Source organism: Eleginops maclovinus, chromosome 23 (assembly GCF_036324505.1).
Source record: "Eleginops maclovinus isolate JMC-PN-2008 ecotype Puerto Natales chromosome 23, JC_Emac_rtc_rv5, whole genome shotgun sequence".
Lineage (NCBI taxonomy): Eukaryota > Metazoa > Chordata > Actinopteri > Perciformes > Eleginopidae > Eleginops > Eleginops maclovinus.
This window is the reverse complement of record NC_086371.1, coordinates 22275346-22289198: the sequence shown is the minus strand read 5'-3', so window position 1 is coordinate 22289198 and position 13853 is coordinate 22275346. Positions and strand designations below refer to the sequence as shown.

General features: G+C 41.7%; 1 protein-coding gene and 3 non-coding genes across 4 annotated transcripts in view; all 4 read right to left on the bottom strand.

The window, feature by feature from the left end:
* Positions 1–13853, bottom strand: part of polr1a (RNA polymerase I subunit A) — a 38950-nt gene that overhangs the window by 15808 nt on the left and 9289 nt on the right. The window contains exons 14-25 of the mRNA XM_063876537.1: positions 13282–13389; positions 13057–13203; positions 11262–11453; positions 10467–10616; positions 9683–9866; positions 9467–9549; positions 8243–8401; positions 6925–7023; positions 6631–6783; positions 6260–6342; positions 4928–5093; positions 90–213 (exon numbers count right to left, since the gene is read on the bottom strand). Of these exons, the coding sequence (XP_063732607.1) occupies positions 90–213; positions 4928–5093; positions 6260–6342; positions 6631–6783; positions 6925–7023; positions 8243–8401; positions 9467–9549; positions 9683–9866; positions 10467–10616; positions 11262–11453; positions 13057–13203; positions 13282–13389 (1648 nt within the window). The remainder of the gene's footprint in view (positions 1–89; positions 214–4927; positions 5094–6259; positions 6343–6630; positions 6784–6924; positions 7024–8242; positions 8402–9466; positions 9550–9682; positions 9867–10466; positions 10617–11261; positions 11454–13056; positions 13204–13281; positions 13390–13853) is intronic.
* On the bottom strand, positions 5656–5787 carry LOC134860388 (small nucleolar RNA SNORA5). The gene has a single exon (XR_010165238.1). It is a non-coding gene; the product is annotated as a small nucleolar RNA SNORA5 (small nucleolar RNA).
* LOC134860386 (small nucleolar RNA SNORA5) lies at positions 9237–9370 on the bottom strand. Its single transcript, XR_010165237.1, has one exon. It is a non-coding gene; the product is annotated as a small nucleolar RNA SNORA5 (small nucleolar RNA).
* LOC134860381 (small nucleolar RNA SNORA5) lies at positions 12346–12439 on the bottom strand. The gene has a single exon (XR_010165233.1). It is a non-coding gene; the product is annotated as a small nucleolar RNA SNORA5 (small nucleolar RNA).

Genomic DNA, 13853 nt, shown 5'->3' with positions numbered 1-13853 from the left:
TAGTTGGGTATTAGTTATTAATAGTATTTAAAGCCAGAGTCTATCCATGTTTTTTGCACTTATAGCAGCAACTCAATTGTGCGTAGTACCTCTGCGTGGACAGGCCATCTCTCTCTTGGCTTTCCAGCGCTGAATGGAGGCGAAGTGTCGAGCGGCAGATTGAGGGTCCAGACGGGCCAGCACATCATCCAGCCCCTGCAGCCTCCTGATGACCTGACAGGAACAGAGAAACACAGGGCTGATTTATTGTGCAGGTTAATCTTCCACCAAATGTCACGTAATGCATGCTTTATTCAAACTGTGGTGTTCAGTGTTTATGGAAGACGATACTGTGTGAGGACAGTTTAATCTACAACATAAACAGATTTTATTTATAGGATATTAAATTCTTTTCTAGAAAGGAAAATAAAAAGACGAGTTTTAAAAGTTAACTTTTTGAGTGCAGGCTACAAGAGATACTATTAGCCTAGCTCAGGTGTCGGAAACCCGCGGCTCTGGGGCCGCATGCGGCCCTTCAGCCCCTCTGCACTGGCTCCCTGTAGCTTTGAAAAAAAAAAGGAAATAAATAACGGTTCTTTTTTTTCATAATTTTTTTTTCTTTCAAAGGGAACACCTCTTATTTAGGAGATCGAGGTGATACTGTGATACTGAAATTAAAAAAAAGGGTTTATTGTGTTTATTTCGTCAACTAAAATATGCGTCACACCTCGGCGCTTCTGCCACCATCTGCAGGTGGCTAATCTTGAGTTTCCGAACACTGGTAAACTAACCATAAATCCAAAAAAAGAAAAGTCCCAGAGGAAAATAGAGAGTTTAATTCAGCATGGACAGACTCATTTGCGTACACTTCTAACGATGCAGGTTTACCTGTATGCTTGATCTGTGGCGATAAATTAGCGAACAACAAAAAATGTTGAAAGACATTTCCAGAACAAACACGTAGCATTTGCTGAAAACTACCCAGCAGGAGATCAAAGAAAAAGAGCGAAGAAGTGGATCCAGTCTCCAAACTCAACTACTGCTGCTAGTTTTGTGGCAGCTCGGGAGATATAAGGCGCGGAAAGCCATTCACCGATGGAGAATACATGAAAGAATCATTCATTGAAATATCAGAACATCTATTTTCGGACTTCAAAAATAAACGTGAAATTGTTCAGAAAATGATAGATATACCCCTCTCTGCAAAGACCGTCAAGGACAGGACCATTAAGATGGCAGGACACATCACCAGTGATGGGCCGCAGGAAGAACTCATTGAGTTGATACCGCTAAAAGGCCAAACATGGGTGGGGAGGACATTTGTGAGGCTGTGGTGAATTGTTTAAAAGCCAAAGGAAAAAACACCACCCACATGGTGTCAGTGGCTAGCCTAGGGCCACCTAGTATGCGAGGAACACAGAAGGGGTTTGTGACTTTTATTTCAGAAATCACTGGATCGAGAGCTGCTGACGTTTCACTGCATCCTGCAACAAAAAGCACTGTGCGCTCAAACATTTCCCCCCGAATGCAAGGAGGCAATGGACCTTGTCATTCAGATAGTGAACAAAATAATGGCAAAAGGGTTAAAACCACCGACAGTTCTGTTCATTGTTAGATGAAGTCAACAGCGCATATTCGGATCTCCTGCTGCACAAAAAAGTCCGCTGGCTGACCAGGGGAGAAGTGCTGAAACGGTTTGCTGCTTGTCTAGATCACGTGAAACTTTCCTGGAAAGCAAGGGCCTTACCGGTCCAGAACTGGAACATCCAGATTGGCTGGAAAAAATGCACTTCATGGTGGATATGACAGGTCACCTTAACATGCTAAACAAAAGTCTCCAGGGAAAAGGAAGCACGGCCCTTCAGATCCTGGAGGATGTTTTGGCGTTTGAGCGCAAGATGACTGTTTGCCAGAGACATACAGAAAGGTACGTTCTCTCACTTCCCCTCCCTGAGAGAGTTTAAAGAAGCACACAACCACATAAATTGTGAGTACTTACAGCGTGCGATCATTGCAATGCAAACTGCTTTTGGACAAAGATTCAGTGAGTTCAGAAAGGAAAAAAACTCATTATCCTTCCCCGTCACACCCCTGGACATCGAACATGTCAGCCTCCATGCTGAACATGTCAGCATTCACAGGAGTAACTCAACCCGATCTTGAAATTGAACTGCGAACATAACTGATAAAGAGTTATGGGTGTCCAAGTTCAAAAGCCTGAGAGCTGATCTCGAAGATGTTATATTCTCGACACTTATATGAACATGAAGAAGTATGCATTTGGACTCCTGTCCGTCTTTGGATCCACATACTTATGCGAGCAGGTTTTCTCAAGCATGAACTACATAAAATCCAAATATTGCTCGCGCCTCACAGATGACAGCCTGCAGTCCTGCTTAAAGATCAAAGTCACGTCTTACAGCCCCGACATAGAGAAGCTCAGCAGTGATGTTCAGACACAAAAATCACATCAAACAGGTGAGAACACTATGGTTTAATAGGCTATTATTTTGTTTTAAAACCTGAGCTGATAGTTGTGTTTTATGTTGCGGCTCAATGGCTGAGGATGACAACAAACTGAGATGGAATGCTGACATGTTCAGCATGGAGGCTGACATGTTCGATGTCCAGGGGTGTGACGGGGAAGGATAATGAGTTGTTTTCCTTTCTGAGCTCACTGAATCTTTGTCCAAAAGCAGTTTGCATTGCAATGATCGCACGCTGTAAGTACTCAAAATTTATGTGGTTGTGTGCTTCTTTAAACTCTCTCAGGGAGGGGAAGTGAGAGGACGTACCTTCACACAGAGGTTGTAGACTAGTTCTCATGCATGTTTTGCAACACACAATAGTTGTTTTAGAGCGGGTGACAAAAAAAATTGTAAATGAAAATATTGTTATAAAAAAGAATAAAAACGAAAAATGAATAAATTCCAATCCCTCTGTATATACAGTATAACTACATATACGGCGTTACACACTGCGATATCTTCATTTTAAGGGTAAAATACGTTTTGCGGCTCTAGGTGAATTTTATTTCGTGGGAGAGGGGCCAAAATGGCTCTTTTGATAGTAAAGGTGGCTGACCCCTGGCCTAGCTTAAGATAAAGACATGAATCAGCGGAAAAAAGCTAGCATGGCTGAGTTTAAAACTTAGGCAAACCATAACTGAAAATGACTTGACGTTTATGAAATATGAGCAGGCATATTTTATAAACTTTCCCTCTGCTTCCATGATTAATGCTAAGTTAAGCTAACAGTGTCCTGGCTCCTTACTCCATAAATAATGATGTGAAACAATTTTATCATTAAAAGAGGATATATCAAAAAGGGATAGCATTACAGCGAATGCTAACGTTACTAGCTTGCTGAATGCGGCAACTATCACTTCCTGTTAGTCACACACTGCATGAATAAGTGGAAAACAGCTAGCACGGCTGAGTTTAACACTCAGGCAAACCATAACTGAAAGTGACTTATGATTAATGGATAACATGATACAATGTTATCATTCAAAGAGGATTTATTTTTATTTTTAAAAGGGACAGCTTAAAAGCAAACGCTAACGTTACCAGCCAACTAGCTAAATGCGGCAATGTTTGTGTCTCTAGCCTGTAATAAATAAAAAATACATTAAATAAATGCGGCAAACATCACTTCCTATCACACACTGCATGTTCACAGTGTGCTACATTGCAGTGTACTTAGAAAAGAGTTAGAATTGAGACATAGCATTAGTTATAAACAACAGGCTAAAGCTAAAAGCTAACAGTAAGACCCTGAACATGTGTAGTGCTCCTCACAAGTTCAGCTAAGGCCTCCTGCCTCTGTGTAGTACACATTTATCCCCAGGGGCCGTGATGAAGCACCCAGGGGCCACAGTAGCATCCACAGAAGAAGAAGCACTGAATTTGACAAGGCTGCACTCGTTCTTCACACAGAGGTTGTAGACTAGTTCTCATGCATGTTTTGCTCTATGATTGGGCTGTGGTTAAACTTCCCCTGTTCCACCTGCTACACAGCTGTTATTTTTAGTTTCAAGGTCATTTATATCAAATTGAATAACTTTCTTTTATCACAATTCATTTAAAAGGTGTCACATCCGACCCAGGTATAGGTAACAGGTTTCCCGCCATGCTGAACCTTACCTTGTGATTTACAGTTTCATAACATAAACCCCTAGAAAAAAATTGTGAGATTCACCCTGTACAGCCATGGTTATATTACAGTAATTATTTTTAGCTCATTAAGCATACGTAAATGGAGCTGAGTTTTAGTGGCAGTGGTGGCGAAGTTTGTAGGGACTTGGCTTGGGAACCGGGGTCTGAGGTATCCCTGAGCAAGGCAACGTTCCCTACACTGCTCCCCGGCGCTGTACATATAGCAGCTCACTGCTCCCAACACTAGGATGGGTCAAATGCAGAATTTCCCCTGGGTTCCTTTTATTTCTATTATATTCCTAAAAAAACTACATTATTCCCCTAAATTGAAGTAAAACTATTACTATTTTACTATTGTAAAAGTATTACAGTAAATAATAAAAATAAGGGGGATACAGTGGTTGAGTAGCAGAGATCTGCAATCACAGACTTATGCACTTTGATACCCCTGCTATATAATGGAGAAGCTATTTCTGAATAACTTCCTCAAAAGTTACAGAAACATTCTCCATGTTTCTTATGATTTTATTATCTCCTTTAAATATTATAATTCGTTTTTGGGGTTACGCTGAAACATCTGTCCAGGGAGTGAGAAGGAAAAATAGCATCTCGGCTAGCTCACAACTTGCATTTACAGCAAAGGTCATTTAAGTGTACTGTTGAATAAATTCATGAATAAATACATTTTAAAAATGTTTTTCTTAATCACAGATGCCTCATATTCTCTGGTTTAATACACATGTTTACCCATCCAGGTGTTCTCATATCGGTCATGTTTAGCTCTGTCTTACCTCGTAGTTGTCCTCTATGAAGGGGAACTGTCTCTCCTGCAGGAACGGGGTCTTGGGGATGTCCAGTCCGTCTTCACCGTACAGGAACTGCACCACGGAGCCATCGCTGTCCCTCACCGTCAGATCGTACTGCACCACCAAACCCTCCAGATGCTTTATGACACATCTGCAGAGGAGAGGCGAAGAGAAGAGGGAGATGCATGCTACCATGAGTTCCTTCATTCTGGGTTGGACGGTCAGTGAAAGCAGATGCATATGAGAATGTTTTCAATAGCTCAGCCAAGGATGGGTGATATGAAGAAAATCGGACATCACAATATTTTGGATCAAATACCTGAATACTTTTTACTTTTGACTGCTTAGTGGGTAAAGAAAAATAATAAAACATTTAAATATTATGACACTAATGTAATGCAGCCTTTAAAACCAGAAAATTGTATGTATGTTGATATATAAACCATTTTTAAAATGTATTATTATTATTATTATTTTTATTATTATTTTTCTAACTAAAATGGATTTAGGCAATTTTTTTAAAGGTGTTTTTTCTTTTTTACTTTAATGCCTGTAAAGAAATTATTTGTATTTGAGCAAAGTACATGTATGGATAAACCAAGAGAACACTTATGCCATATTATGATAACCAATATTTAAGACCATATCTAGAGTCAGATAACGATATGGAAATAATATAAAGTACGTATTGCTCAGCTCAGCTTATGCCTGATGTCTGTGTGGAGTACATATTTATCCCCAGGGCCTGTGATGAAACACTGTGGGGCCCATGAACTACAACATCACTGTGGCAGCCATTTTGGCCAGTGGCATCCACAGAGGAGGAGGCACTGAATTTGTGTGCCAGATAGTGCTCCGATGCTTGAAGTGCTCATATGATTTGCATTATCTACCAGTGTATCTTTTGTTTGTGTAAAGTAGTACAGAATTTCCTTTTCCCTCTAGTTTTACATATAATTGGGGCATCTAATAGGATCTAGTTTCCTTTTGAAGTTTGTTACAGTATGGATTATATGTCTTGAAATGGGCATGGTGTGTTTGTTTTTCTGTTCCTGAATAAAGTTTTGCATTTCAAAAAAAATATTTCTCAGATATATTAAAGTTAGGTTGGATAATGTACTTTAGAAAACATAATTAATATAAGTAAACGTCATCATTTGGGGTTCCCAGCTTAGCGTCTTTCTCGCTTGATTTCCTGCTTTTAGAGCTAATACTGCAAGCTACTTTCACTGGAAAAGAGTTGGATACATTAGGATGTTTTTTAGCTGGTTCCTCTAATGTTGTCTATAGACATTGTGAACAGTGAGCCCTTGTTACCTCTGCAGGTATCCTGATCGAGATGTTTTCACAGCCGTGTCAACCAGCCCCTCTCTGCCGGCCATACAATGGAAGAAAAACTCCTGAGATGACGAGGAAAGAATTGTTACATACAGTCAATACAATATTAATAATCTTAAGAGCTACAGAGTGCTTTCTGAGTGCCTGTCAGGAGCGACACACACACACACACACACACACACACACACACACACACACACACACACACACACACACACACACACACACACACACACACACACACACACACACACACACACACACACACACACACACACACACACACACACACACACACACACACACACACACACACACACACACACACACACACACACACACAACTGTACCTGCGGTTTGATTCCTGTGAGGAACCTTCCAGAAACAAAGCCCCCGGCACCGGGTGCGGGATCATAGGGCTGGAAGCACGGCAAGGATTTCCCAGAAGGCATCAGTGGAGGTCTACGGCCCTCCAACTCAATCTGACCTAGTAAACATGAAATCTGAAACACACACGAACACACACACACACACACACACACACACACACACACACACACACACACACACACACAGTTTGGTCAATTTACTTGAAGGCATAATGACAGGTATTGTATTGTAGTGTGTGTGTGTGTGTGTGTTACCTGCATGGTGTTTACAGTAGAGCCCTTGGCTCCTGATTGGACCATCAGTTGGAGATTGTTGTCTGGGAAAGACGTGTGGAGTCCCACTGGCATGCACACCTACCAACACATGAAGATATTTAGGGATGTGCTCTTAGGGTTTAAAGTGTGTCCTTCTTTACAGCTACAGTTCATTTCGCTACGCACTGTGTCTGTGTGTAGCACATATTTAGTGTTCCCTGTAGCTATGCTAAAGTTTATGCATCATGAGTTGCCATTAAAAAACAGTGGCTGTAAGCAGACATGGCCGTGCTGTTGTATGGATATCGATGCGCATCTGTTAGCACTTTTACAGGTTTGTGCCACGCGCTAACTGCAGTTTTGCCACGCGAACAGTTTTTAAAGTTTTTAAATGACGTAAGTCGGTTCAAAACACGCGAGATAAACAAACTAAGATACAGACACATAAATACATACATTCACAGCTTCATCTGTCACTTTAGCATAATGAGAACTGGATAGAGTTGAGTAGAACGTTAACAGAAAATGAGGGGACACACACGCAGTAGAAGCCACAGCATGACTTCCAATGTGCTAAATATTGATGACAGAAATATGAAACCACAGGAACTAGGCTAACAGTCAATGACCTGAAACTGTTTTACATGTGAGAAAACAAAGACAAAAGACCAAGTGTTGCATGACTCCAGGGTTTTCTTCACAATTATACTGGGTATCAGTGCCTTGAAGAATAAAGTAGAGATAAATATATGGATATTAAGCAAAGTACTGTATATTTAGGGTTGAAATAACATTGCATAATCTAGTTTATAAAACTGTATTACATTGTTTTATTATTTTCTGTATAAAAAGAGACAAGCCTCCAAAAACAGCATAATGTGTAAGAACAAAGCAAAGCAGTCAAAAATATTGCGTTCTTTGAGAAGAGGCGAACCATCAACCTGATTACCTTACTCATTAGATATTTAAAAATGTGAACTATTTACCTCCATCAATATCTGTTTATCTCAGGGAAACTCTGGACTTGGTTGTATAAATTGATTTAATGGGTAAATAAAGGAGACTTGCTTTGACTGCCATTAAATGAATGGTAAATATAGTTGTATTTCTCCCATTCACTAGCTTCATCCTCGTTTTGCTTTGGTCTCTGTAGTACGTTCCCCTTTGTAAAGTACTGCCCCGAGAAACATTTTGACACCTGGAACTATCTGACAGGAGCTAAAGTAAACAGAAAAGGCTCCCCACGTCCCCTAGTTAAGACCCTGCAGTGCACACTACGTGTACTGTCCTAAATGTTAGCGTTAGCCATGGTGGTAACCTTGTTGATGTCGTTGTTCACTTGGTTTGCCACTTCTTTGAACTTATGGTCGGCCGTGCTGAAGTCTCTTTGGTCAGGGTTGAGGTGAGCGTCTTGCCAGCGGCTCTGAGCCTCAGCTTGATCAACGTTGGGGGGCAGGTTGAAGGCTGCCTGCAGGGCCTAAGAGACAGAAGGGAAAAAATGTGTTAATTTTGTGTTAATGTCCAATTTAAACGTGATTCAACTTGAAACCTCAACGCGTTAAAAGAATATTACGCAAATGAATCCCATTGCCAATTTAAAGCCAAACATTCACCAGTAATTCCAGCAAAAATATTTAACATGAATTGCACGATAGAGAAAAGCAAAGAGTGGAAGTTCATGCAATAATTCAGAAATCCTGTCATAACAAAGTAAAAACCCTCTGATTTCTTGTACAAGTATGTCAATCATTTCCTTATTACAACACCACGCGTGTATATGTTTTACCTCGTAAAAATACAAGAAAAGGATTTAGTATTCAAACTTGATAGTTTAATACTGATTAACTCTCTATGGTCTCGTAGCATTGTTTTCAGTGAAAAAGCTCTACAAACCCAAAGTGCACAGAAAGACAGTAAGAGACTCGCTGGGGGTCATAGTGGAGCAATCTGCATTTGTTTGACTACCATTCACCAGATTCATGACTCCAAACCAATGATAAAGTTGCTCTATAACTGCTGGATGTGTAAATCAGCAACTGTGTGCTAAAGTGTGTGTCGATAATCAATGTAGCGTTCACAACTTGTGTCTGCTACCCCCAAGTGGCCAAAAAAATGCAGTTCTTGCAAGTTTATGAACAGACAGAATGAATAAGAATTAGAAAAACCTTGCATATTGTTCACAGCAATGAATGTTGTCGCAATTCTTTTCACAAATCTGACCGATTAACAGAATGATGAGGTCTGACACCAAATGTTATTTGTGGCTGCTGCAGATTAACTCATCCTTCCTGGTTCAGTTCATTTCTCTACATGTCTGTGTGTAGTACATACTTATCCCCAGGGGCCTTAATGAAGCATCGTGGGGCCCATGAACTACAGCTTCACTGTGGCAGCCGTTTTGGCCAGTGGCATCCACAGAGGAGGCACTGAATTTGACAAGGCTGCAGTTTTTCTAATTGCCTATAAACACACCTTTTAGATGATCATACTGTCATAAAGAAGACAGGATCTTACAGTTTATTCTGCCAGAACAATTACTCACTTTGGTGCCAATCTTCAGTGATTCTTGGATGATTTTTTTCCTCTGCCTGTTGGCGCCTGGTTTCACAAGGATGTCTTCCACACCTAGATACAAAAAAACCCAAAACATGTCTTTTATTCTACCATTGATAATTACACATAGACACTGATAGCCAAATAAATAATGCTCTCTGCATCAGATGCCTTGATGTTTCATTGCCTTTACGTGGGTTCTTACCTAGAGTGAAGCCTCTGAACAGCTGCAGGTAGGCAGTGAAGAGTCGAGCCAGGCAGCTGAGCAGCTTGCCGCTGGTCATCCCTCCGTAAAGTTCGTAGCAGCAGTGGACCAGACCGTAGGCAGAAGAGCCGTAGTGAGCTTTGTCAAGAACCCCCACCAGCAGCTCGCCCTGACGGATCACCACCTGGGAATCAAAGAGAGAGAAAGAGGGGTTAAACCGTAGACTGCGGAAAATATGGAAGTAGGTCCTGAAGTGTAATGAAGCTCAAAATGGGTCTATTCAGCAGTTGGCATCTTGACAGCCCCACCCTGGTCTAACTCATGGCTAATATAATAAATTGAGGCGACCTGTGTCATGCAGCAGAGCAGACAGATAGCGGTTAGCAACAGGAGATGGCACCTGCCTGTCACTCAAAGCACCCATACCCTAATAATGTGTAACATGATGTGTTAATATATTTCAAACCAATGAGTTACTGAACCAGGGAGTAACGTTGGGTATTTAAACATAGGGGTAACAAATGTGGTGCAGGAGTGATTACTAAAACTCAGTTATTTGAGTTAGCAACTTAGCATTTCCCTTATGGTCAAATGCCAGAAATTGCTTAGTGTTTAAAATGTGCCTTGTGGTCTGCCAAACGCTGGCAAAAAAATGCAGACCTAGTCTAAATCTTGTAGGCCACATGCTGATTCTGTGTGTGTGTGTGTGTGTGTGTGTGTGTGTGTGTGTGTGTGTGTGTGTGTGTGTGTGTGTGTGTGTGTGTGTGTGTGTGTGTGTGTGTACCTGTGAGTCACACATGCTGTCCGGTTTGTATCCCGGTGCAGCCCGTGGTGGGACTTGGATCCACGCTTTGCTGGGGATTTTGGATTTGCCGACCAGGTTGAGAGGCACAGCGTTCTGCGGGATAACATTCAGCAGGAGCGTCGACACCACCTACAGAGAAAAAAACACTAGTAACTACACGCTAGCTGCATTGAGTTTGCAGAAAAAAGCACGGGATGAAAGCTGAACTAGTGAACTTGGGTTTGCTGACAATGATAGCATTCATAAAGCACCCAAAAGTCAAAGCGTACTTAAACATATTGTGTGTCTCAAATTGCCTCCTTCTGTACTAACATGTGCTATTGATATTTTGCATCCCTCTGAATTACAGCAACATGCAATATGGGTAGCTGCATGGTACATCACGTTTAAAAATGTGACATCTGGACATTATTGCACCCAACGTTCGTCATCTTGGCTAACCAACTGTAAACACAGCACTATACAAATAATATTTAAACATAATTTTTTTAAACAATTCGATACACATACCACTCTACATGAGTCAAAAAGAAGCCACCATTAATTCTATTGGGTTAATTGAGCATTCGGTAAGGATCTGCTACTGTGAACGCTGCTAGCCTACTAGCTAACTAGCAAGCAGCAATCATTACTTCAGTGAGGCTACAGCAGCCGTGTGCCAATTCTGACAGCACTACACGAAACCCTTGTTTGAGGCTCAACATGGCAGGGCACTAAAGTGAGTATCCAAACAGAGACAGCAATGAACTAAAAAGAGGTAACAGGTGGTGTTACCTGCTTCCCTGTCCAGAGCTGCTGTGGTTTGAGTATGGCGGGTGGCAGCAGCTTGACTCGGCCTGGTTTGTCTGTCAGTCCTCTGTATACCAGCTCGATGTACTGCACTCTGGTGAAGAAACAGCCGCGTATCGTCATCCTCGTCCCCGACACCATGTGGTCCTGGATCAGACCTGCTAAAGGTTTACCGTCCTGAGGAGAGGTGGAGAGAGAGAGACCTCAGTGCTGACCTGTGACTACCGCACAGGTAAATCCTAGCATATACTCCTGCTTTGAAAAGAACAATTGAACATTTAAAAGACATGTTTTGTTTGGGCATGATAGCCTACCTTAAATATGTAAGAAAAAAACTGCATATGTTTTTAAAAACAACCAGCAACTGCAGAGTATTCGCACTCTTTCATTTGACTACACGTCTGTGTGTTAGTACATACTGTATGTATCCTCAGGGGCTGTGATGAAGCGGCACAGGGCCCATGAACTACAGTTTCACTTGCCTCTTTCCCACAAAACCAGCCCCAGCTCCGTGTTAGAGCTCTCCTGCTTCTGAACCGGCTCTACTTTTTAGCACCAATTGCGTTTCCACTGCCCGGAACCCGAGTGGTGATGCGACATTGTTTGCATCATGACGTAATGGTTTACGTGCCTGCACAGAAACCGCGCGGGAATCCCTCGCATCGACAACAACAACAACAATGGGAGATTGTATCGAAGCGCTGCTCATTTTGCTCTTGCTTTGTAAAAACCAAATGGAAATAACAGGACCACTAAACCACAAACTTTCCATTAGTCATAAGCGACGTTCAAATGTTCTTCCCAGATTTCTAGTAGGTAGCTGCTCTCCTCAACGGACCCCTGCTGCTTCATTTCTGCATTTTCCATCTTTTTGTCGTTGTGTACATGCTGCACACAACGTATGGCTTTTTGTTGTTGATCAGGTTAATCTCTCTCCCGCCCCCAGCGTAAGCGTGACGTATGTGGTTCTTGTCTCTAGAGCAATAGTTTTTTGAAGCCAAATAAATCTGGTTTTCAGCATTAAGAGCCGAAGAACCAGTGTTTATCAGGCTCTAGCTCCAAGCTGGCCTAGGATCCGGTTTGGTGGGAAAGGGATAACTGTGGCAGCTGTTTTGGCCAGTGGCATCAACAGAGGAGGAAGCACTGAATTTGACAAGGCTGCACTCTTTCTGTATATCAGTGGCTTATACAATAGTGTGTGTCAGATAAAAAGTGTGTAAAACAACTCAGATTTTTTGAGTTATTGATGCAATAGTTTAGGACGGTGGTAGGCTGTGATTCTTTTAATGATTGATTGACTGACTGCAAATGCTTGTGACTGCAGCAGAGTGAAAGAGTGTCAAACAGTAGAGAGCAGAGGGCAAAATGCACTGAAACTAGTTAAAGAACCCATTTAGATCCTTATTTGGATGAAAGCATTTAAATTATGATATTAAAGCTTAATAAAGTGTAATCCTAATGAAATGTAACTTTAAAACAAAATGGTATCCTGGAAGTTTTGCATTCTGTGATAGGGCGACTGGCTGAGCCCAAATGGTGTTGTCATGTAAATTATCTTTGAAGTTTCCCTATAAGAGAGTCTGTCACACACAGAGCAGGACGGAACTCTAAAGGAGTCATCATGCTTGCAAGCATTAATCTAAAAACACTTTATATCGATATTGTGTTTCTTTGCACATTTGCCTAACTCATCATTTTCTCTAGACAGCAGCTGATTTTAAGTTGCGATGACAACATGTTATACTCCAAGGAAATCCTCTCCCAGTGTGTGTTCACCCACCTTGGGGACGAGGTACTGCTGGTCGGTGCTGACCAACGTGTAGGCCTCGGCTCGGGCCAGCTCGCTCTGAGGGAAGTGCGCGTTCATTTCGTCGCCGTCAAAGTCGGCGTTGTAGGCCTTGCAGTTGGCATAGTGGAGCCTCAGAACCTGAAGCAAGAAATTGGTATTTATCATAATCTATTTCAAACACAAAAAAAAAACATGAGTGGACGGATTAGAAGGTACCTTCTCTCCCGGTAAGATGCGAGCACAGTGTGCTTGTATGGAGGGTCTGTGCAGAGTGGGCTGTCTGTTCAGCAACATCACATCTCCGTTCTTTATGTGACGATTCACCTGCACAGATAAAACGCCATGGTGGTTATTACAGGGCTTAGTTGATGCTCTGTTCTGATTGGCTCATTTAGACAACCAGTGGACTGCTCTTTTTTTGATGGCTCTGGGAGGCTTCTGATCATATCAATTCTCAGAAAAAAGCCCCAATGTCAGTTTGGGCAAAAAAACACATCCGTTTTCCTCAAGAAATCAAAGAAAGCACCATGGAGTGTTGTGTGTATTTTGTATCTTGGGTGTAATATTAAGCTGTCTTTGCCTCTTTTTGCTATAACTAATGAAAATGTTCCCTCTGTGGGACGAATAAAGGTATTCTGATTTTGATTCATTGTTTTTATATTTGCGAAGAGCACGAAACCATGGATTGATGATAGCTAAATTGTTCCCAAAGAAGAAAAAAGGGAAAAGAACAGAGCACGAGAAAAGTCACCAGAAGCAGACAGACAGGAAGTAAACATCAACAGGAA